This window comes from Diplotaxodon limnothrissa, linkage group LG7 (assembly GCF_057381915.1).
Source record: "Diplotaxodon limnothrissa isolate DT_005_m linkage group LG7, D_limnothrissa_male_GT1.1, whole genome shotgun sequence".
Classification (NCBI taxonomy): domain Eukaryota; kingdom Metazoa; phylum Chordata; class Actinopteri; order Cichliformes; family Cichlidae; genus Diplotaxodon; species Diplotaxodon limnothrissa.
The window spans coordinates 13291950-13315578 of NC_140602.1; the positions used below are offsets into that span (position 1 = coordinate 13291950).

Sequence of the window (23629 nt, forward strand, 5' to 3'; positions counted from 1 at the left end):
TGCATATTATCATCTGCTATCAGTAAAAGTTTCATAATAGGTTATCGTGTGTGGAAAAAAACGAGGCGACTGCAGGATGATTTAAATAATGCAGTTTTTCAAACACGCTGGAAATGCACTCGATAGGATTTTTTTTTTTGTTGTTCCAAGTGAGCACACAAAAATTTTGGTGATAAGCTAAACAAAATGGTTTACTTCTGAAAATACCCTAAAACCTTTTATGGCAAATTCCCCTTTTGCATGGAGTTGACTTAATGAAGCATTTATGTGGTAGGCACAAGAGTGAGAACTGCTCTGCACCGAGTTCATGACGGCTTCAGTGTATCAGCTAGGCAATGAAGCAACGTAAAAATGATCAGGCAGGCAGACTGCAGCGCTGAAAACTTGAGTTTTAGAAGCATACGTCCTCACGTGAATGGTTTCTTCTGGACTTTGACTGCGAAATAGTCAGTGACAGCAAAGCATCTACTCAACATTATCAGTGTGGTCTGTGTGGCTAAAGCTGGGTGAAAGCCTCCACATGTACTGTATGTACACACCCTCACACAAGCTGTTTCTTTCACTTCCTCTGTCACAAACATTTCACAAAGCAAAGGGTTGTTTACAACTTTAAGTTCTCCAGCCAGGCCACCACACTTTTGTTAACACTTCAGAAGATGACAGATGAAAGCTGGAGGCAGTTGTTTTAAATTCTCTGTAACTTTTTGCATATTCTGTATGTTTTATGCATTTTGTAGATATATCGTGCCCTTAAATCAAATAATATCTTATATGTGTCATTGACCACACTCCTCTTGAAAGCTGTGAAGTGTCTGTTTTATGCAGTAGCGTAGGCTCTGACAGAAAGCCACCCTATTTGCTCTTTCGGTTTCTGCTAAGCACAGCCACTGTGTTCCTTCGTAGGTTAACGAGTTGTCTTAACCATCAGCCAGTTAGCTGCTTGATACAGTCCTTTGCAGCTGCCTTGTGCATAAGCTGAAGCTTAGAACAGAAGCTTTGACACTGCTGGTTTTTAATGAACCATCAGGTCTCGCTGGCTCCCATGTCATCTGATTTTAGTGCAGAATTAAGACTCGAGTACTGTTTATTTTCTTCTTGCGTAATGTCACAGTTGGAGAGAACAGAAGCTTTTGGCCCTGAGCAATGGAACAATGCTAGCTCCATCACAGGCTGCTGGCCCCTAGGTGACGGCTTTCCCTCTTCCTGCTCAGTGGAGTTGATATCAGCTATGTGTTTCTCTGTGTATGTCTATAGGAGACCGAAGGGCTTATTTGTTTTCCCCCTCGTTGCACTTTGACTCGTTTCCCCTCAAACGTGTCTCAAACATTGTTATCTCTGGCCAGACGCCTTTTTTCACAGAGAGTTATTGAATCATGTCAACTTGCCGTCCCCCGAGTTTCAAATGCAAGCTGTAGAAAAATTAGCCATTGCTTCCGCATGACAAGTGGGATCTATTAGTGTGCTCTCGTCCTGCAAAGCATGAGCATCTTAGGGGCCGCAGGGGACCTCGGCTGGCTGTGTGCTTGTCCGCGTCAGGTTCCTGGGGCATTAGACCAATGTTGCAGACAGGAGAAGGAGCCAGAGCCAAAAAATTAAAAAAAATAAAAACCCCAAAGTGGCTCACTCAAGGAGCTGACACCTGAAGTGGTGAAGATGGGAAGTATAAGTTGCAGTTGCAGTACAGCCCAGGTTTGACTCAACCTGGTCAGACTGCCTGCTTCTTATAAGCCGTTTGTACCCACATTGGCACTGCTTATATCTGTTCTATAGTGTATCCAATCGTTTCTCTCTTTGATCATGTTACAGTTTTTAAAATGGAGACTCTGTCACACATTAAGAAGGGAGTTTTTGTGAGCCATCTCTTTGCCTCCTGAGCCGGTCAGACGAGCGAGGGCTTCCAATTTATTTACAAAATAACTTCAAAAATCCCTTTTGTATTGAAACCGTTTAAATAAAGGATTAGCTAACATTAAGGTCAAAATGCCTTTATCTCCCTCAGGGCCAGTGGCTTAGTCATGCACTCGGACCCAATCGGAGAGGAGACTCAACACATTAGCATTCCAAATGTTTTTTTTCCCTTTAGTTTGAAATTTTATTCACTGCCTGAAGAAAATGGGGTTTCAGCCACCTTGTCATAGATGTTGCTATAGAATGGCCCTAAGTTAAACACCAGCCTACACACATAATTACTCAGGGCCACCTAAGTGACCTTGGTCTGTTGCAATCTGTTGCAACACAGGGTTTCCTTCTTTGCTGCTGTTATCATATTATGAGTTATTAATAAGAGCCCCATGTGAATAGTTCATGTCATTTGTTTTTTTAAATATATTTTCTCATTTTTATTTGCTTTTTTTCTTCACAGGTATCTCAGTAACAAAGAAGACACATACTTGTAAGTACAATTTTTATTAATGTGGTTTTTATTCTACTACAATTTTAAGACGGTAAAAGTGATACTTAATTCAAAGAAGAATCCCATACTTAATGTGAAAAACAACAACAAACAACCCCTTGCCTCATGTATAGTGGAGATGGTGAGATCATTATGTTTGTGTCTATGTTGACTCTTTTTCATCATTGCCTATAAATGTGCTGTTGTCTGCCTACTACTGTCATAAATCAAGGCCTTCAATTAGATTTCTGTTCATCCACTTTCACTGTTTTGTATCTCTCCGTCTCCATACTGGAGAGAATATGATGATAACCCCAGAGAGGAAATTAAAATGCTATGCAGTCTTATGACTGCTTGGTAATCATGCACATTTGAAGCAGACAGTGTGGTGAAGCACCTCTTTGTTTTCTGCAAGGCCTTGCAGCTGAAAAACACGGATGTGGTGCAGCGTGGTGGTTTCTAACCTCTGAGGCTGCATTAACTACCAGACTTTGTGTTCTTCAAGTGCAGATCCTATCACTAAAATTGAAAGATACAGACACTGTATGTGACACATGTATCACATGCTAGATGCAAGGCTCCTTTTGTGCAATACAACAATAGTACACAGCCTTTTCTTACCACCGCTGCCTTTTCAATTTCGGTGCGCTTATGAAGAATTGATGAGCAGTCAAACCTGCAGAAATCAATGATTTCCAAGAGATTTGTACTGTATTTTGACACATGTGAAGTGCAATCGAGAAAGCATGTAAAAACGCTTTTGTGCGGTGTTCTGCAGTGTGTCTGTGCATGCGTGTACATCCATATGTGTGTTTATACCCCACTGTGTGAATGGAAGAAACTAGCCCTGAAGGCTATCCTTTCTCTCTGATCACTCTGATGAAACTTGTGGAGAGGGAAGGCCAGGGGGCTTTTCTGTAAGAGCGGTCGGAGTGTTTCAGATTGTGAGAGGCTGCATCTCCCCCTGTTAAACACCCCGGCTCTTTCTTACATCAGACAGCAGGGCAAAGGGATATGATCTTCAGTGCTAGACAGCTCTACCTTACTCAAACAGCCCCGTCAAAACAGCAGCATGGTTGTGTGTTAAGCTATTTGCTTGTCTGGAGGGGCTATGGTATTTTTTTTAATTAATTAATTTATTTTTTGATGCGTGTGTCAGTGTTCATGTTTGTGTCAGGATATCTTCAAGGTAGAACAGAAACGCTTTGACCCGCCATCCACCACCCCGCTATCTTAATTAGTGCGGCGCTAAGCACCTCTACACTGGAAGGGGGCTCAAATCAAAGAGCATGATTTAGGAGTCTTGGGTTCAAAGCCCTGGGCAGAGACTGGACTACGCTGTCTCATTTCAGTGAGAAATATTCAAATCTTATCCATGTGCGGAAATCAAAGTAAAGCCCCTTAACAAGTAGTTGATTGCTGTGCCTTACAGACAGGAAGCGGCTGTGGAGCCTCGTCAGAGCTGCGTGCACAAGAAGAAGTTCAAGGGCCAGTTAATGGTCATTGAGAATGCGGGCGGACGGTCTGAGAAGCCTGGTGATTATATGGCTGGTGGAGTAATAATGAGGGAGATGGCTCTGCCCTGCATGGTTATAGCCAAGATGTAGATCTATTTCTGTTCCCGGAGTGAAAACATTGGCTTCCCCAATACGCCAGTCCGCGCTGCCACGCGTAATGTGAGCTTGGCAGCCTTGATTTCATGTGCATATGTGTGCAAGTATGTTAGTTTCTGTGTGTGTGTTTAGGAGGTCTTCTCGGTCCAACCCGGACCACAGGGATGGGCTGTGTCTCTGACTAACTCCCCACTCTGCCTGAGTGATCAAACTGCTGGAAGCTCCCCGCCATGCCAGTCCCCTCATCAATATAAATTACAGGGGCAGCTGTTCACTGGCAGACTCCTCTCCTTTCCTCGCCTCTCCTCTCCTCTCGTCTCTTCTCCTCTCCTCTCCTCTCGAACCCCCTTCATCGCTAATCATTGAGCCATCAGAAAGTGAAGTATTCTAGATGAAAACAGATACTTATATCATTGTGTCATTGACTGTAATGTCCTCTCCCCATTCAGGACTTACATAGATTTATTGTCTGAGCCTCTTTATCTGTCTCCCCCTTTCTTTCTTCATTTCCTCAAAGGGGCTGTCCCTCGCCATCACTTCTTCTTACAACAAAGCTTCAGTTCTGAGCAAGAAGTCAGCTGTGGTTTTCCTGCACCTTTCCCTGGCAGTTTTACATCTGTTTTATGGACTCTCTGAGTAGCAGTTGATTTACGCACTTGTGACAAATTAAAGGAAAACCCCGAACGCGTAACGTCTGATTCAACAGCGCTTTTGTATGCTGTTGGGGGATTTTGCTGGCTCCACTTGTCCTTGCTATAACCCCCCAGCACATTTCTTGTTGGTTTTTCCCTTTCATTTCTCCTTCCATCTTTATGTCTCAAACTGCCCATGTCAGGAAGAGGTGACAGTAAAAGATAATTAAATTTTGCACTTTTTCCCCCTCTTGCGTTGATGTTGGACACCAGATATGTCTCTTCACCTTCTTCTACCTCAGCGGGGCTGTTTTGCTGTGAGATGACTTTCTGTTTGGACCTGTTGAGAGAGATGGTGTGGAGCGGAGGCTCAGATGCAATAGCTGATTACACTGAGATTAGGCGTCTCACCTCTAATCTACCATCAGCAGTCTGGGTCTCACAGCTCGAATAGCAGAGCACTAGCTAACACATACACACGCAGGTCGTGTGGACAGGATGCTCTTGCTTGAACAGAGCAGATCTCATGATTACTTAGAGCTAATCCTCCCTGTCTTTCTCACTTGCAGCTATAGATTTACAGTATACTGATTGTTTGATGACTGTTCAGACCATAATTCGCAGCAAGACAAAGATCTGCAAATCCACTTGTAGTTGCACAGCTTTATCTATGAAAGCATAAATAGAACATCCATAACAATATAATAACACCCAAATATATCTAAATAACAGAACCATCAGACAGCCAGCACAGAAAATTTTTAAAAGTAGAAAACTCTTTGTATAGCTAATTTAGCTGAAAAATATATTATTCTTAATTAATCCTGTCATGGTATTGTGATATATTTATCAGTGTTTACATTATTATACCAGTGTCAGTGTGTAGCAGTCTATGTGTAATATATCTGACTGGGAATAGACTTACCAGAGGGAGGCAGTAGTACAAATGTAACCCGGGGAAAGGAGAAAAAGAGACAGACGATTTCCTTTCATCGGTCCACAGATACATTTTGGAGAGCCCCGCGTTTCTTTTCCCCCCTCACCCTATATTTATCTCCATTGTGTTGGTAGACTTCTCGCACTGATTGAGAAACATGGCCTCGCTCATGAATCATCATTTATTTACTAGCAGCTTTTATTGAGTTTCTCTCGTCAGCGATGTGCATTCACATACTAATAGTACGGCTAATCTGTTCCAAAAGAAACCCGATGATTCAGACTCTTCTGCGCTGCTTTCAGTTCCGAGTTACAGAGAAATTATATCGCCCATTGATGCGCTCTCAAAGTTATAAGAGTCTGTAGACTTCATGTCTTTGTTTTGTGTGTGGGGTTTTTTTTTCTTTTTCTTTTTACAGAACACTCTTAAAAGTTGACTGATACATGTTTTTTAAAAATATGCTAACAGCCTTATTAATCCCAATAATGCAGTCTGTCTTCACATAACACAATGACAGTTTTCCCCTTGTGAAGAATCTACTTTATTAAAAAAAAAATGCCATGGCAGATCCGGCTTGGATGTCTGAGTTGTAGAATGTTAATGCACTGGCTCTGTGAGTCGAGGTATTTTCAGCTAATCAAACATGAGATTTATGGTACTTAATAGTGCTGTACATTGCCAATTTAGGAGAATAATATGTCCCAGTTGCTGTCTAATTTTGCTTGGCAACAGGCGCACTCCTGTGGAATCGCCCAGGGCAGTGTGAGTTGTCTCTGCATAGCTCAGTGTTCCATGCTCAGTGGTTGTTTGAAGGTATTTCATCACATTGTTGCCTTGATTCAGCTCTGTGGGGATTTGTTAGTTGCACTCATGTGGGAAGTGCATCCAGTACATTGTTAAGCTAGGGCTGATAATGAAGATCAGCCAGCCAGAGTCCCCTGAGCTAAGCGGAGAGAGATAGTCTAGTGAGACGCGCTGCTACAGACATAGTGGAGCAGGACGAGCGCACGCAGCAATACGTACAGACACAAAGGAATCATCAGCACAAAAACATACAACACCGAACCGAGCTGTACTGTGGTGCACTGAAAAACACAATGCAGTACAGAGTATTGCATAGGTAGATTATGAAATCCATTATAATCTGTTCTTCTTACCGGCCATTTTCCTGAATTTGTTAAATTGGCATTATGATGTTTAAACATTAGTTGAGCAATAACGCAGTCATTTTAATGTTGTGGGGGGTTTTTTGGGTTTTTTTGTTGGATGTGAAATTGACAATAAAAAGGGCCTCACAACACACCGCCTCTATTTCACTGGAAAGTTATTTGATTCTCAGCATGGTACTAGAACTGGTTGTTTCCTCTTCTCCCACAGCAACATTGAATGCTTAAATTGACACAATATTTTTCTCTCTCTGTGTACTGTAGGTTATGTTTTCGTCTTACTCTATTTGTTTGTTCCACAAAGGGAGTATTTTCTTTTTGGACATTTTGGTTTAATCTATAATAGATGGCTTTTTTTTTCTGAAATAGGTCAGTGTAATCACAACAGTGAGGGATGGACAGTCACTGTAACAGGGAAATCAATAGAGCTATCTATTTGTCGTAAACCAGGCCAACATGATTTTTCTCTATTTTTTCCCTCCTGCCTTGTCTTTTCCTCTCCAACTCAATATGGCAGGTCCTCATTTTTCAGTAAAAGCATTACGTCTGCCATTTTGTAAAATTGCAAATGGCCTTTTGTGCGTGCACTTTCTTTGCATAAGTTTCTGGATGTAAAGTCTCTTCGTCTTATCACCTCCGAGGGGCCCTGCTTGTTTTCTAAGGGGAAGTGTGGTGAGGGGAGCCGTAGGGGTGCAAGACCGCTTCTTGTCGGGGGGGTTGCTCTGCTTTTGTTGGCGCATAATCTGGTTCTTCTCGTGGTGCCGGCTCTTTCAGAAAATTTGAGCTTGAGTGAAGAGACACCTCGTCAGCTTTTCCTCACCTTTTTTTCTTCTTCTTCCTTTTGTGTCTCACACAAAACCGAAAGCACTGTCTTGAAGCGTTGTCAGACTGGAAAACAAGAGTAAGTGACATGTGACAAGGACACAATGCTCGGATGGGCCAGCCAAAGTAAGTGGCCCCATCTGCTGCGGGCGATTTCTCTTATGCCGGCTGTCTGCCGCCTCAGGTGAAAGGGGCCAAGGAGCGAGGGGCTGTGCTGGGATGGTGGCTTCTGCCAGGCGAAGCAGTTGGCATGGCTGGGAGGGCACGGCTGGCCTCTCGCTCGCTGCGGCACGCAGTCAACCAGCATTTGCAAAAGCGCAGGTTAGCCGTCTCTCATCGGGTTTCCAATGCCTCATCACTTTCCTATGGTGTATACACATTCGGCATAGGACAGGAGTGTCAGCATGTAATGAAAGGTTTGATTCATGGAGGGCGACAGCTGCAGAGGTCACAGAGCTCTATAAGATATGATCCTCACTAATGCTGATGGGGAAATTTTAAATGATGGGTCCATAATTTGACGTGCCTTCCTCAGCTTTCACTGAGCTCTTCATTGATCAGTGTGTTTATAATATTGTTGGTCTTTTCATAGAAGTTATGCAAAAGGAAAGTGAAGCAAAATCAATTTTCTACTCTTTTCAATTTTTTAGCAATAAAAATCGACAGTTTCGTGCATTAACAAAAACAAATATAAACAAATATGTGCCATCAAAACAGCTACTGCATCATGAAAGGAAAAAAGATAATTTCAAGTGAGGATCAGAACTTTACAACAAATAAGCTGTTCAAAAAGTAAAGGAGAGGAGGGAAAATAAACTTCCTACACAGAGACGAAAGCAGACGTGCTCACAAAAGCTTTTGGTGATGTTATACATTGACATTTGTGCTGATCGCATTGTGCCCATTTTGTTGAATCTGCTTTATTAGAGGAATGCTGTTTTTTGTTTTTTTTCCACGTTGCTATTAATTTGTGTTTCTGTGGGTGTGCAGCGCGAGAACAGAGAGATGTGGTTAACCCATTGTGAAGTTAGCCGTCATCATTAAGATTCAGGAGATAACAGGCATGCGGATTTCTACTGCTCAGCATTATAGGATCCCAGACATCAAAGGCAGGTTTTCATTCTACTGTGTCTGCTGCATGGTGAAGGAAAGAAGAAGAAAAAAACAGGTAAGGAGATATGGAGTCAGGAAAATAAAGCAGATTTTGAGTGGAAAGGAGCGCGTGTATACTGTACAGAGGTATGCAGAGGCAGGTGACACAATGCTCAGTGATCTGTTTGATGCCTCAGATGGTCCCTCCTGCATAGTTAGCCCTTTGCTAAATTGGCATCCACTCTGATTAAGTGGCACAGCCCTTAATAACACCATGGTTGACCTCAAACTGGCTTACTTTTAAAGATCAAGTTCATTCCTCAATGTGGTCATTAAAGTTCAGGTGACTCAAAACAATTCATTTGTGTTGTTTTGGTCATTATTTGCCATCTCTGTATTTTTACCTGCAACACAATTTTCTGTGTATACCTCCTCCTTTCATTTGTAATCGATATATAAAAGTGCTGTGAATATTTTTTTTCTTTGTACAAATCTTGTAATAGTATTTCCAGGTCTGTTACACAGATATAACAATGAAGTTCCCCTTAATTCAGATTACTTTGTCAGTCAGCGTGGTGCCATTATGTGCCATTACATCAGTGTGAGCTGTTCTACAGTGAGAGTATTGAATGTACAAGAGCGAGAAATACGCTGTTCTCCAGTATTGTGCTGGATTACAGAATCAAGGTCGACTCACAAGACACAGAGCAGCATTATCCCTTAATCCTGTGTTTTGGTTTCAAATAGCCTTTTTACACCTAATCTTCACAAGTAAAATGACAAACATGAATACAGAGGTAGGTATTTAAATGTGCATTACCTGCAATGTTAAGGTCAAAGGCTTACGCTGACTCAAAGTGGCTGTATATTTTGTGACGGAACAGACAGCCATTTGTTATTTTGTTGCTGCTTTATTACGGAATACTAGGGAGTCTTGTGATGAAATTCCCGCAGGGAGTTTCAGATGGGTAAGTGTGGGAACTTTTTATCCAAACTGCGACTCGGAGCTTGTTTGTTTTTGTGCCATTTTCTTTGTAAAAACGTTCAATGAAAATAAGATTTCCGCCTCACTTTAACCTCTCAACAAGTTGTGGCTTTCCGTACTTGGCCGCTCAGAGGACGGGCTTCACTGAGTCAACAGATATAGCGACTATAGCGAAGGCTGTGCCTCCCCTTGACCAAACTGGTCTTAGTGTGTCCGTCAGGCTCAGCTGTGGCAGAGCTGGAGGAAACTTAAAGGTGCTGTGAAAGACTAAAAGTGGGCCAGCCGCTGCTGCCTCCTGTTGACCTACCTTGTTCAGAGGGTCCAGGTACAGACTGATGACAGGACTCCTCCTCAGTGGACCACATTACTAATGTGTGAGGGTGCAAGAGGAACACATCCAATGATGAATCACTCCCCTGCACCCATGGCATCCTCATAAGTCAAGAGTAAAAGTGTTGAGAGTGCGCTCAGTAAAGAGATCCTTCGCACTGTCCACCGTAGAGCAGCTCGATCCCGGTCCGCTGGAAGAAGGGAAAGGGGGAAGGCTAAGTGGTGCACATCACGCATAGCCTGAAGATCTCCCTCAATCTTGAGGAAAAACATTAGTCCCTCGAGTGGGTCACTTGTTTTTTTTAAAGCTCATAGAACTCAGGAAAAGTTACTTTCATGCTTGACCAGAGCTGTATTTTAATAAATGAGAGTAATCTACATTGTGTTGATGTGGAATGCCTCCCTGGACCTACATTACCAGAAGTCACAGAGAGAGCATTAAATGTGTGTTAGTTTAAGCTAAAAGGGTTTTCTTCTGAGGAACAAAAAGGCGCTCCCTCATTATTCACTTTGTTGTTTCAGAACTTTGTGTGTGTTTTTTCTTTGGAAACAACTTTTTGGATGCAAATCTTGTACATCAGGTTGCTCCTCTGTTGTCTTCTTCTAGCTTTGAGCCAGAAGGTTAAACTATTTTAGTTTACACGCCTGCCTCCCCCTAGAGCTGATGTCAGGCTTTACTGGTGATGTTGGGGGAGTGAGTAAGTTTAGCGCTAGGTAATACATCACACACACCAGGGGGTCTCCCTGGTATGCTCCTCAATAATGAAGTTCATTCGTTAACTTCTCCCTCAAAGGCCAAGTTCCCCCGCTGCCCTTTTCAGCAGCCATTGCAACTCTTACCAGAGTCACCCTACTAACAGAGTGAGAAAAAAAACATCATCATGCTTTTCTCCTTGACAGACTCAGTGGTTGCCTTTGCAGAGCATGAAGAATAAGCAGCTCCATTACCAATCCCTCATGCCTGGTTATAGCCATAATTATCACAGGGAAAATGACCTCCTCTGTTTGGTTTGCCGTAGAGGGGCTGCGCCTTCCTAATCACCTCCTTCTTCCCTCCTATCGTCCTCATGCCATGGAGATGGAGCTGGTTTTGGGGGAGTCTTGCCAGTTCATTAGAATTCACAGGGTTCCACCTCCCTGCCTAGCCAAGCTAAGCCTCTCACACAGGCTGCCATGCCTGTGATAATCTCCTCTCCTCGTTCCCTTTCGCTTCTTCTTTCTCTATCCTTCTATTCCTTTCCTTTCTGTCCCCAAGGGCGGCCTCACACAAAAGAGATGCAGTACAATTCATTGATAAATCTGATTTCTATTGACCTATTGAAAAATTGTTCCGGGAGATGTGTGGTAGTGCTCCGGCAGTGTCCACGGGCTCACTTTGCCGCCACATTTCCATATAACAAAATAAATAAATAACCCGATTTATACTGGTTACTTAAATGACGGCCTCTATTCAACAGCTTTGCGTGTGAAGTTGGTATTTTTTTCAAGGCTGATTCGACCAATTGAACATCCATTTAATCACTTTTTCTTACTCTAGAAACACCCAAAATAACCAGAAATAGCCTCGCTTTAAATCTTAAATAACAAGCAAATAAAAAGGCAGCTGAGAGCAGTTCTTTTCCATTGTAATTTATATTATTGTCCCCATCATCTTGTCATCACCACATCTGTACCTTGAGGAGATCATTTAATGTGGAACAGGCATGTAAGGATGCCTTAAATGAAGCGAGACTTGGTCAGTCCGTGGAGAATAAATCGGCTTAGCTGTAAAAGTGACACAGTACTTTTAATTTTTTTGACAAAAACGTGATGATTCAGTTGATTTGGAAAACTGGACTTGTTCTTTTTCCTTCAAAAAATATTTAAATGAAGTCTATAAATAACTACCTGTAAAACAAAAGGCTATAGCCCTGTCAGCCATTCACTATAAGTGCTGTGTTGTTGATTCTGATTACATGACAGTTGACAGGTGTATACTTCACCTATGTAGGAATGAATTGCTTTCATGCCTTTTGCTTTTGACCCTACTATTCTATAAATATTGTGTTTGTGTGTATTTGTATTTAGAGACAGACTAGGGCTGATCTGGCCCTGGGGCTGCTGTGCATACAAAGGAAGGGCAGTGTATATCGTCATCTGATCTGAGAGGAACTTTAAAAATTTCGAAAGTACATTACTTACCTGCAGCTGCTACTTTGCTTAGAGGAGACATATTGCACTGCTTTGTGGAAAATCCATTAGCGGTAATGAGTTAACAGCATTTCCTGTAGCTACACGTGCTATGAAATGCTGGCACAGCAGTGGCATGAATGGTTTTAAATTCACACCTTTCTTATTTAAACTTGTCTTTAAATGCAACCCTCCGCAGTGCTCTGGACGTAACCCAATAGTGTCCTCTATTTTCACTGAAATAGGTATTTCCTTTGTTGTCTGTGTGATTTATTGAAGTCTTCCCACAAGTGGAAGCCCCCAGGAAATTGCCTGGAATGGCCTTAAATTGGTTTATGATTGCGTGGTGTGGGCCGGTGCTGTTATGGTTCTAATATTATGCCCTCCACTCCTTGGCATCTATATTAAATTGATCTGTATTGTTTTCATGGAGTGCCTGTTGGAGCTTGTTAATTCTGCCGCTGCTTCAGGCAGGTGGTGTAGCTCCAAACACCCAGGTGGCGCGGTGGAATATAAGCCTCGGCTCTCTAAAATATCTCACATGACTGGGACGCAAAATGAGTAAGTCCAAAAGTGTTTATCTTGCGGGGTTAACGGCTGCGGAGCGGAACACCACGCAGCCGACTGGGTCCGCGCTCTTAAGAGGCGAGTCCAGAGTTGTAAGAGTTAACGTGGATCAGCTGCATGGTGAGCCTGTGCAGGGAATGGCTACTGACAGACTGCTAATGAGGCCATTATCAGGTCTCGTCCTCTTCTCTTCTCCCGGGGCACCGGTGGATGTTCTGTACCACATCTCAATTGAATTTCATTCCACAGGGCTTGTTTACGGTAAATACATTTGCTTGAATTAATCCACGAGGAGTGTGAGATACATGACTCGGCCAGTCTAAATGCAGAAATTTACTGTGTTGTGTCCGCTTCAGTTCAGTGTCAGCATCCACTACCAAGACTTTTTTTCCCCCCCTCAGGGATATAAAGAAATTATCAGCTAAAACAGTTCTATTGAGGGCTCCACATCGCTGCATTAATACCCATAGACAGCTGACCATCAGTCCCTCTGTGGCTTAATCAATACCCTAATGAGCAACTATCAGCAGCGTATTGGCATACTGTCACTGGTAATGTGAAGCAGTCAAGGAAGTGTGTGATCAAAAGCTAATGAACCAGCCTTGCTGGAAACATTTGTCCTTAGGGAAGCTTCGGCTTTTAAGCACAATTATATACAGTTGGAGGCACTATATTTGTTGCATGGCTGACAGACAGAGCAGCAGCAGCAGCGTCTTTTTCCAGTTTCACTCTGTATGATCCACATAAACACTGTCAACTGTTCTTTTATTGAACATTTTTTTTGCATTGCAAGAAGGCTGAAAAGGAGGACTGAGTGTACAGTGTGACCCTTATTTAACCTTGCAATTTACACAAAAGCTCTGTATCTTGTGTTTCGTTTTTATGTAGTTTTTTATTCATATTAATTATATATATATTTATATATATATATATATAGAGAGAGTTACACGTCTCTATTTTGCTGTAGCATTTAACTTTGTTTTCTTTTCTTTTACGAGGAAACAAATAGGTTTTATTAGAAGCACGGCTATTTCATTTTCATGGTTATTTTATGAACCTCTCTCTCTTGTCAGAAGCTATTCGTCACATTCACGCTGCAGAAACATATATAATGTAGAAAGCATGCACTCCTTTCAGCTCTCTCCTGATGCTCAGGTTGGAGTACTGTATGGGTGTTGTCCTTCTCTATGTCCCTGCTATCATATTGTGCTTGTTTGTTTCCCCTTAACGGTACCTCGGTGTTATGTCCCAGTGTGTCGTGTTACACCCCTGAAAACAGGGGGAAAAGAATCACGAGAGTGATTATGACTTGCGTCTCTCATGCAGTAGTTTATTGCAGTGAACGCCGTGCTCGGTTCCAGAGAGTCTGATGCAGCAGCCAGTTTCTGAGAGACAACCACAGATAGTGACAGTTAAACCTGCTTGTGCGTGGGCCTTCGCCCTCTGACTCATCTGTTGAACTTTGAAGATCTTGCGGGGAGATGCCTACATCAAAATGAGAGGACTGTACCTTCTGTTACATCATATTGTTTCGAATAGTTTGCCGTGCATGCGTGTCTGCATCTAGTTTGTATACCAGGCACGCTCCATTTGATTCTATCAGCCTCTGAATGATAGTTTGCTCATTAGACAGTGTGCAATAAGAGACCAGTGTTGACACAACCTGAGTTAATGTGTTTAGAGACTCTAATGGATCATAGAGGTGCTAATGAAACATTGTCATGGGAAGATTTATGTTGCAAGCTGCTGAGTTCTCATTTCCATTTTATATGTGGTTAGATGTACCTTTATTCAATGAGCAGTACACAGCGGAAGACACCAAATGAATATAGATATTTCAAGTGTAACGTGGGAATAAATAATTCAATTTCATGTTGCAACTGCTTTGTTAAGCAGTCGTAACAGGAGGCAATTCTCTATAATTCTGTGGCGTGGATACAGTGGGGTTAATAAAAGGTTTAGTAAAATGAAACAAATATAGAGAAGTTGAGAAAACGAGGGTGTAAAATTCACATTTCTACATGTGAAATATTGACTTTGTAAAAAAAAAAAGTAAAAAAGAAATGTAAAAAAAAAATCACTAGTTTATTTTTTAGATGTGAAATATTGCAGTGTTTGAAACCGAAGCTGTGTGATGTTTGTCTTCAGACAAGATGATACCAGCACCAGCTTATTCGTGGAAATGCCAAATGGTTATTGGCCAAGGCTGGATTGCAGTAAAACCAGAATATTGTATCAGAGAGAGGCAGCTGGTTAGGAGTCAGAACAGATTATCATATGAGAGAGGATGAGTGAGGAGGAGGAGGGGAGGAGAGGATCGGAGAGAGAGGGAGCGAGAGAGAGAGGTAGAGACTGGAATGGAAAGCAGGGGGCGAGAGTGAGGGGCAAAAAGGAGGACGAGACGGAGAAGTGATACCAAGAAACTCATCGCCTGGTCGCGATGGGGTGGGGGGGATCATCCAAAAGCCTTCCGTCAGTATCTATATCGCCTCCTTCACCTGTCTGAAGGGGTGTGTGTGTGTGTGTGTGTGAGAGAGAGAGAGAGAGCTGCATGCAGGTCCTCTGAGAGGTCAGAGGAAGATGCTGAGGCTCCACTCATCTTCTCTCTGTGATGGGCCCACTGCTGCTTGCCGACATCTGGCCTCACACTGATCACTCATATCTACAGACAGGGAGGTGGAGAAGAGCGGGGCACTTGTATCACCAAGTCACAGAAAAAATTACACTTCCTCTGTCATCCATTCTCACTGCTCTCTTTTCTTTTCTTCTTTTCTTTTTTGAGTCACCAGTCTGTTGTCTTCCTGTCCCTCCTCTCTTTTCTTAGCCTTCACATTGCACAGTTTTAAAGGCAAAACAAAAGCACAAGGTGCAGAACCAGAATGTGATTTTTTTTTTCTCTCTCTCTTTTTTTATGCGAGAGCTGGTTTTGTCTTTACCCTTGCACTAAAAAGATAAGACGCAGATAGTTAAGAGTGTGCTGTGTCTAGCAAAGCTGGTATACACGGCTCCGACTGCAATCAGTGGGAAGAGGGCCAGCTTCCCTGCCTGAGCTCTCAGCGCCCCTACTGGCTGCATGCTGTGCCAATCAAAGGCTAGTGGGTGGGGAGCAGTCAGACATGAACACTGATGTCACAGTCACATGGATTCTGGTGTGGTCATGCTCGGAGGCTGAGAGACAGAGCTGTGCTGGCCAGCTGCTGCTGAGACAGCAGTGGAGGGCTTTGCGCTGGTGATAGTTCTTCTCTTATGGACTCGAAGCTCAATGATGTATTTTGTGATTTCAGCTATGAAAGGTAAGAGCACAATGCATGCCGATCGCGCACCCAGAGTAACAAGTAGGGAAGTACGAGTACGCTATTCACAGCCTGCCAACTCTTTGCATTTCATTTGCAAGGCATGAGTGTGACAGAGAGAGAGAGAGAGAGAGAGAGAGAGTGTGAGGGGGAGAGAGGAGGGGAGGGAGAGATACGGTAATACATTGCTTCTGATTGTGTCCAAGTCAGTTAAGCTTTTCTAATATGTCTGTCCGTGCACTTCGAGAATTTCTGCTTTGAACTCTCAGAAAGAAAGAGATGGCGCAATAGGAGCAATTTGCATCTTCCAAAAAATAAAAATAAAGAAAATAAAAATTAAAGGTTTGCTTTCATTTTTTTTATTTACAGTGTGCGTTTTGTCGCTGCAGGTTTGCAGGATGCTGTAGAAAACCACAGCCGGTGCAGCTTTTTTTCCCACTAGTTCGTCTATTACATGAAATAGCTCCAGGGTTTCAAGAGTAGAAGTTTTTATTGGCGTAGATGCGAGGTGGCATGCGATGGAGAGAGGGCTTGGGTTGGAGGGGTGTTTTTTTCTTCTTCTTAATCCTGTCGTTCCAGTCCAGGGAACGTGTCTGTGCTGCAGGAAGATGTGTGTGGTAGTGTTGAACGCGGGTCGCAGACGAGCGACGAGGCACTGGCGCGACTGGCAGACTGAGATTGTTTGAGTTGATACCGATGCACGTGTTTGTCTCTCTCTGTGTGTATATATATATATATGTATATATATATATATATATATAATTATATGTACTTTTTATGTGAATTTTATTTCTGCGTGTCTGTGACAGTGTTGTGTTCCACTGACCTATTTTTGGGGTAGTCGGGTTTACATGTGGCACAAGAGCAGGACTGGGTCCTCCCAGTCTCTGATGTTGATCTAGTACGCTTTAATCCCAGCTCTTCCACCCCCTCTCCGTTGTACAGGCGAGCATGTGCACACGCAAACACACACACGCACACACACCCATGCAGACAGATAGTGAGTGTAGTCAGACATACAGTGCATCCCCACACTTCTCTCACGCATGCCTGCACACACAAACATAAACACAGACGCGCACACACACATGCACATAATCACGTTTTTTCCACACTTATGAGTTCTTCCATACAGAGAGATGTGAACAACCATGCAGACATATGTGGGGAGATGCACTCCTAATATAATTAAATAGGCAACGATAACCCCGCTGAGGCACAGGCAGCTGTCATTCGGTGCAAAATGACAAAAAATATATGGAGCTGGAAATAATTTGATTTGATATGTGCTGCTTTCTTATTTTTTCCTTCCCAGTAGATTGAAAGGTTTGGAAGAAAAAAGCACTCGGGCATCTTCAGAACACAGTGGCTGCATACATGCATATTATTAAAAGCAAATGAAATTAATGTGTGATATTATATGTAATTAGAGTATTAGTAATATTGATAGTAACACTTACAGCTTGTCTGACTTTCGTTTGACTCAAGCTGCCACGACCACAGTATTAATTCCTTTCATTCTTTTCTTCTTCTTCTTCTCTTTTGTTACGAGTGTAAGGGAAGTCATTTACAAAGTGAAGCTCACAGTCAATTGTGATAAGCCTGACGTGTGTGAAATTGAGAAAGAGCAAATTCCTGAATCTTATTTTCATGAAAAAAAAGACCCGTTTGACCTAATGTCCTTTTACATGCATTTCATAGTGAAGGGTTTTTATGAAACCTCATATTTTTGGAGAAAAAAACGAGTTTTGTGCTGTGTAGCATTTCTAATCTTTTTATGTTAAAGTGTAACATGCTCAAAATTTTATTGTGTTTATTTGTGCTTCGCTTGACTTGGCACAGAATTGCGTCTTTTTTGTTACTCATTCGGTTCAGAAAAAAATAAGCAGATCTGATATGTACAGCAAAAAAACTGCTTATTTTTTGTGCTCTAATGAGTCTCTTCACCAGTCTTCCTCTAGCTCCGTCTGTTCCCTCATTGGTACTTTCAGTTTGATGAGGGGTGTCTAGTGTCATGAAAGGATATTGTGACAATGTCAGAAATTAATTAAAACGTCAACAAGGGGGATAATTGAAAGCTAATTTAAATAGGAGCAGTCATTTCTCCTGAATGTGGTCAGGGAAGTGCACGATGACTTGCTGCATTGCCACAGACACAGAGTTTACATTGTTACCCGTGCATACTGCATGTGCCCTATGTGGTGTTTTTGAAAACTGTTTTTCATCCTCTGCACTTCAAAAAATAATGCTAATGTATTATAACGAACATCTGTCTGTGCCTCTGTGGCTTTGTCTCTACCCTGCACCACCCTCTACCCACCTCTCCCTCTCAATTCAGCCTCTCTACCACACCACTGCCTCTCAAGTACCTAATTACCTGTAATGGAAACATCCCTCTCATTACCCCATGCAAATTAGCCAGCCTACTCAACACAATTAAGATGAAAATTCCAATTACATAATTAAAGAAAGTTGTTTGATGTGTGGATAGAAAAGGTAAAAAAGAAAAAGTGTCTCACACAGAGCACATATAATTAACCCTTGAAAAGGAGAATTTTAGTGGCAAGATGGGTAGCATCAATGTTTCAAAATTGTTGAAAGCAGTGGCCAGTAAGCTACTACAGCGCGTGCAGACAACACATAAATATGTGATCTAGCATGAGTGTGTACTAGACTGTGAAAAATCTTTTGGGGCCCTAGAGAAGGTAAAGCCAAATATCTTATGATAGGCGCTTTAAGGCTATGTTAACAAGGCTGTAAATATTTGCTGTGGATTTGGTACTCTTTGTCTCTTTCAATCAGTGGCCGATTGAAGCGCTCACTAACCAGTGCTGCAGGCTCTCACACATTAAAGTAGAAGTTAGCAAGATTGGCTATTATCCAGTTAAGGACTGAGGACATAAAGAGCCAAAGGGGAAAAATATGCCACAGATTAAGGTGAAGGCAAATATAGCCACCTATAATCCACCTGCAAGGATTTAAAATAAAAGACCCAATTATTTTAGGACGAGGCATTCATGCACGTTTTGATCTTTTAAAAAAAATCAATAAATACGGGGTACGTTTTAGTCTGTCAGTATGTAATTTTAGACAGCTACATTTACTTCAGTAGAACCACAAATGTCTGTATATTTGCAATGAAAAAAACCTTTATTAATTTAAGGGGTTATATACAATACAATTAAAAGCATGCACACAACATCTGAGCAGATGCAAGGCAGGACAAACAAGTCAGCCTACCAGACGTGCAATGTGTGCTTCAGCCCTCTCTCCTGCCTCTTAGCTCACCGAGGAAGTGGATTGGTGTCCCCACAGGTTATTAAAGTGTGTGAGCTGTGCCAGTCTGCGCTGTGCACACTGAGACAAACATCCTGGCTGCCTGTCTGTGTGTAGAGGGACTGGTTAATGAGATATTGACTGCCCATTGAGAGCATGGATTTTTGATTTGGCTCCATAGAAGTTGGGGAGAAAAGGATGTGCACTCCAGAGAGGATAGGCGCCTACGGATAGACACCAGTTTCTGAACTGGGGATTATTTTGCATTTTAATGTTGCACGTTTTAGGTGATTATGAATTTGAAAAAAATTCAAATTCTGGGTTTGAGAAATGTGTTATTTGTGCATTGGATATAAGTGTGTTAAGTATATGATTTGCCTTTGTGCTTCCAGTAACAACACAAAGAAGAATTGCCATTTCTTTGTAACCACGTCTGAGCATAGTTTTTGTACAAACATTAATCTGCAGCGGCATCCGAAGCATTGCCAGGGTGCCAGACAGCTCTGTCAGTCATCTTGTCTTGTCAGTCACACCTTGTGGTTTTGACAGATTAGTCCAATCACAGGCAAGGTTAAACGACTCCCCTGTTCTATGTCCAATCAAACAGCGGGCAACAACAAACAGCACTTGCTCAAGGTAACCATCGGACTAAATCCTTAAAAACTTGAGGTTCATTGAGGGTTCTCTATTTGGCTCCCCAGTCAGGTAACAGACCAAGCTGGGCTTAGCCTAATGCCTTTAACTTAAAGGTAATTTCCTACTTTACTTTCAGTCTGTATTTCAGGAGTCACTTATAGAGCCTTTTGAAGTATCTCGCTGTCATGCAGCATTTAGCTTCTGATAGAATACTTCCTCTGTCAGCACTCATTAGATAATCACATACCACAGGCTATGGAGTTAGAGAACATTTTTACTTTCATTTTTTTTTCTTGCCTTCTGTAACGTTCTAAGCAGAAAATGTAGAAAGAATATAGATTCTCTCTTTTTTTTTGCAGCCCTCAATCTTTGCGTTCTAATAGTTTGCTGTTTGCAGTTATTTGAAATACTGACACACATCCTCCCAGCGCAAATCAGCGTTACTCAGTAAAGTGCCTCAATAAAATTAGTGTATGACTATGTAATTTAATAAGGAACGTACACTTCTTCTGCTTCGCATGCTTTGCCTTGCCCTCGTGTGCTTTGCCGCCTGTGGTTTAAAAGTTAGCAGTGTTTTAAGAGAGTGAAGGATGAAGTTTTATTCCCCTGTACTTTCATTCTGAGCATGTTTCGTACCATTGGCTTTTTTCCTCTGTGGGCCTCTGGAGGGCTGTCCATTTGCTTTTTGAAGTTGCATCAAAGAGGAAATGGGGGAGAAAAAGCATTATTGATTTTGCGTTTTGTCTGACTGAAACACTGAGGACAGAAAAACACATAAGGAGTTAGGTGTTGGCAGTGGGGCAGCTCCGTCTCTTGTGTGTGAGCCAGAGGGAGATGGGGGAGATATCGAAAGAGGTAGAAGGTGAGGAGGAACACCAGACAACACTAATGCATCTCTCCCTAGAGTCGTATGCTCAGTCCTTTCACTTCCATCATTTCTCCTCTCTTTTCTGTTCCTAATGGCGGAGTAAATAAAGCCCATTACTGTACGGCCTGAGACAAACCTCTGTCTTTCCCCACCATGTCGGATAGCTTTTCCATCAGACCGGTGACTCCCGAGGTCTGACAGCGCTCTACAGTTGACCTGCTTTTCCATGAAACACCAAGCTGCTCTCTTCTCAGTTGTAATCAGATCTCCCTGCTAGGCAAGCATGCTGGCAGCAGGCAAGAAGAGGAGTATTGTTTTTTGTGGTTTATCACCTTCTTCGCCCTCTTCCTGCATGCGTCAGCCTAGCAGAGGTGACACAGGAGAGGAGTACTTTTCTGGTGTTAATCTGACCTAAGGTGACTAAGAAAGAAACTCTTAGTGATAGAAACCGATAAGAGCTTGTTTCTAATATTCCTTACTCAGCACTTATGCTAAACAGATGCGTGGCGTCTTTTAGCCGTTTTCTGTGAACTCTGTCGAAAGACATACGCGATTCTGTGGAATTTTTAGTTCGGAAAATGACGGTGAAATTCGAAGACTTTGCCAGTGAAAGCGTGCTGCAGAATAAGAGGCTGAGGAAGGGTCAGAGGTCACAGCATACTGAGACATACTCCCTTCTTCTCCGTGGAGAGCTACGGCAGCATCTAGGGAGCCTGGTGGGGAAGAAAGGATGAAAAATGAGAGGCGTGCAGAATTTTGATGAGATGAGGGAACAGGCAACGTTATAACAAAGGTCGTCGCAACATGTGCTCCGCCACTTGATTACAAAAGGGAGAGAAGTGTGTGAGGCGTTTGATTGCATGTCCCAGTAGAGGCCATTAGAGGTTCTACTTGTAGGATGGCTTCATTTACACTCATCTGATCTGTTGTGTGCGCTTATGAACAAACAAAGATTGCGAATCTTCCCGAGCACTAGGGGGTGCTCTTCAAGGGGAACAAATGAGAATATCTGTCCCCCAGGGTTTTAAAGTTTTTACCGCCTCCTAAGTTCACCATCATTGCCGGTGCTGGTTACGTGTTGCCACCAGGCAGAGCGATGCATGTTTGAATCTGGAATCAAAGTGAGAACTTGCTCTCAAGGTTTGCAGCATAAGGTGCTCTCACACCAGCGAAGATGCATAAAAGGGATTCCTAATCATAAATAACAAAGAAAAACAGCCTCGCCAGAACAGACTGCTTAAGATTGATTTTTATGCACATGCATTCATTTGGAATAAAAGAAATGCTGCTTCAGTGCTAATTGCAAAGATGAAAGGGGAAGAATGTGCAAGGCAATGAACTTTGATTAAAGGCACAGCGCATATCCTATTCAGGGACATAACGTTTTAATGAAATCCAGGCCCATTTATGGACTCGTGAAGTATGTTTTGAAATTAAAACTGAGTTTACACGGTTGATATACGGGATGAAAAAGATACACTCCGTTCGTATGTGTTGGTCTCATCATCCTAATTCAGCAAGTCAGGCGTCAGCGCCAAATACACAATGTCTGTCTTAGACAATGAGCGTGTGCATGCTTCCCAGCTGGAGCAAAGGGGTTAACTGGCTGTGGAGAGATCCTTGACCTATCTGAGATGAGCTTACCGCCCCCTCAAGCAATGTGGAATATCTGATTGCTGATTATGAGTTTATTCCCTATCGTGCTGAGCCTTTTGCATGTCAGGATCCATCCCTCCCCAGCAGAACTGATTAAGGAGCTGGAGATGATGCTACAGCTCTTAGCAATTGCTGAAAGACTCTCAGAGAGCCTGGTAATCTAGAGTGCAGCTGGCAATCACCCACCACTGACTTTTTTTCTTTCTTTTTTTACAGGCTTTTGGGTTGTTTTGTTGTTTTCAAGTGGGGTTTTTTTTTTTTTTGGCATATTGTTGTCTTTGTTCCCCCAGGGCTTCTTGTTTCTGGATGAGAGCTTTCCTAGTGCTGAGCACAGGTCCTTGTCAACCTGGCTGCTCAGCCCAGTCCAGCCTTAACAACAGCAGCGTCAGCAAAGACCCTCGCTCAAAGTCTCAGGATTTGCTTATGATCTCCCTCTTATAAGAGCCTAATTTGGGCAAAAGAAGCATCTTCATCCCTGATGTAATAACGCTCTCTCTTGGCTCATTTTCAGAGTTCCTGGAATCCAATACATGGGACATAGGCATCAGATAAATTGAAATAAATAGCTCCTCAAAACTGTACCCTTATGTTAAGTTTTGGGGATTTATGTGCCATTCAGTAAATTTCTCACAGGAAACTCCCATTTGTTTTCACAGGAAAACAAATGGGAGTTTTCTAGCAAAAAGACTGCATGATTGCTTTATTTGCTCACAGGGATCTGTCACTTAGTTACAAATCAGCAGCTGTCATCTCTTAAGTTTTGTTTTTGTCAATAGTTGGAGGGTAGAGGAAGACAGCGCCGTTCCTACTGTGCTAATGGTTGTTTTAATGCCTTTAAAGTGCGACCTGGAGCAACAGAGGACAAATCTGCCCAAATAGAGCATTCTTAATTACTGTAAAAGCTCCACAGCCCACCGTTATTGACGTTTCACTGTCAAACACATCAGCCACAATGTTAGTGCCTAACACTGAAATGCTCGTTAAATATTGAAATATTAAATAGATTGTGTATGTTATTGATTTTTTTTTGTTTGTTTTAAAACCCAGCTAGAGAAAGACAATGCAAACTTTCTTATTCTATAAATACTATGGTGTGTTGGCTGGTTTATTTAACATGTAGTAGTGTATGTAGTTTTGCACACAGTCAAAGAAGGGTACATAGAAATCATTTCTATTTTTTCCAAAGGTATTTTTA

The 23629-nt window shown here is 42.4% G+C and overlaps 1 protein-coding gene across 1 annotated transcript in view; it reads left to right on the forward strand.

Annotated features, from left to right (window-relative positions):
• Positions 1 to 23629, forward strand: part of roraa (RAR-related orphan receptor A, paralog a) — a 188538-nt gene that overhangs the window by 128547 nt on the left and 36362 nt on the right. Inside the window, exon 2 of the mRNA XM_085359229.1 lies at positions 2363 to 2392. Coding sequence (XP_085215355.1) covers positions 2363 to 2392 — 30 coding nt within the window. The remainder of the gene's footprint in view (positions 1 to 2362; positions 2393 to 23629) is intronic.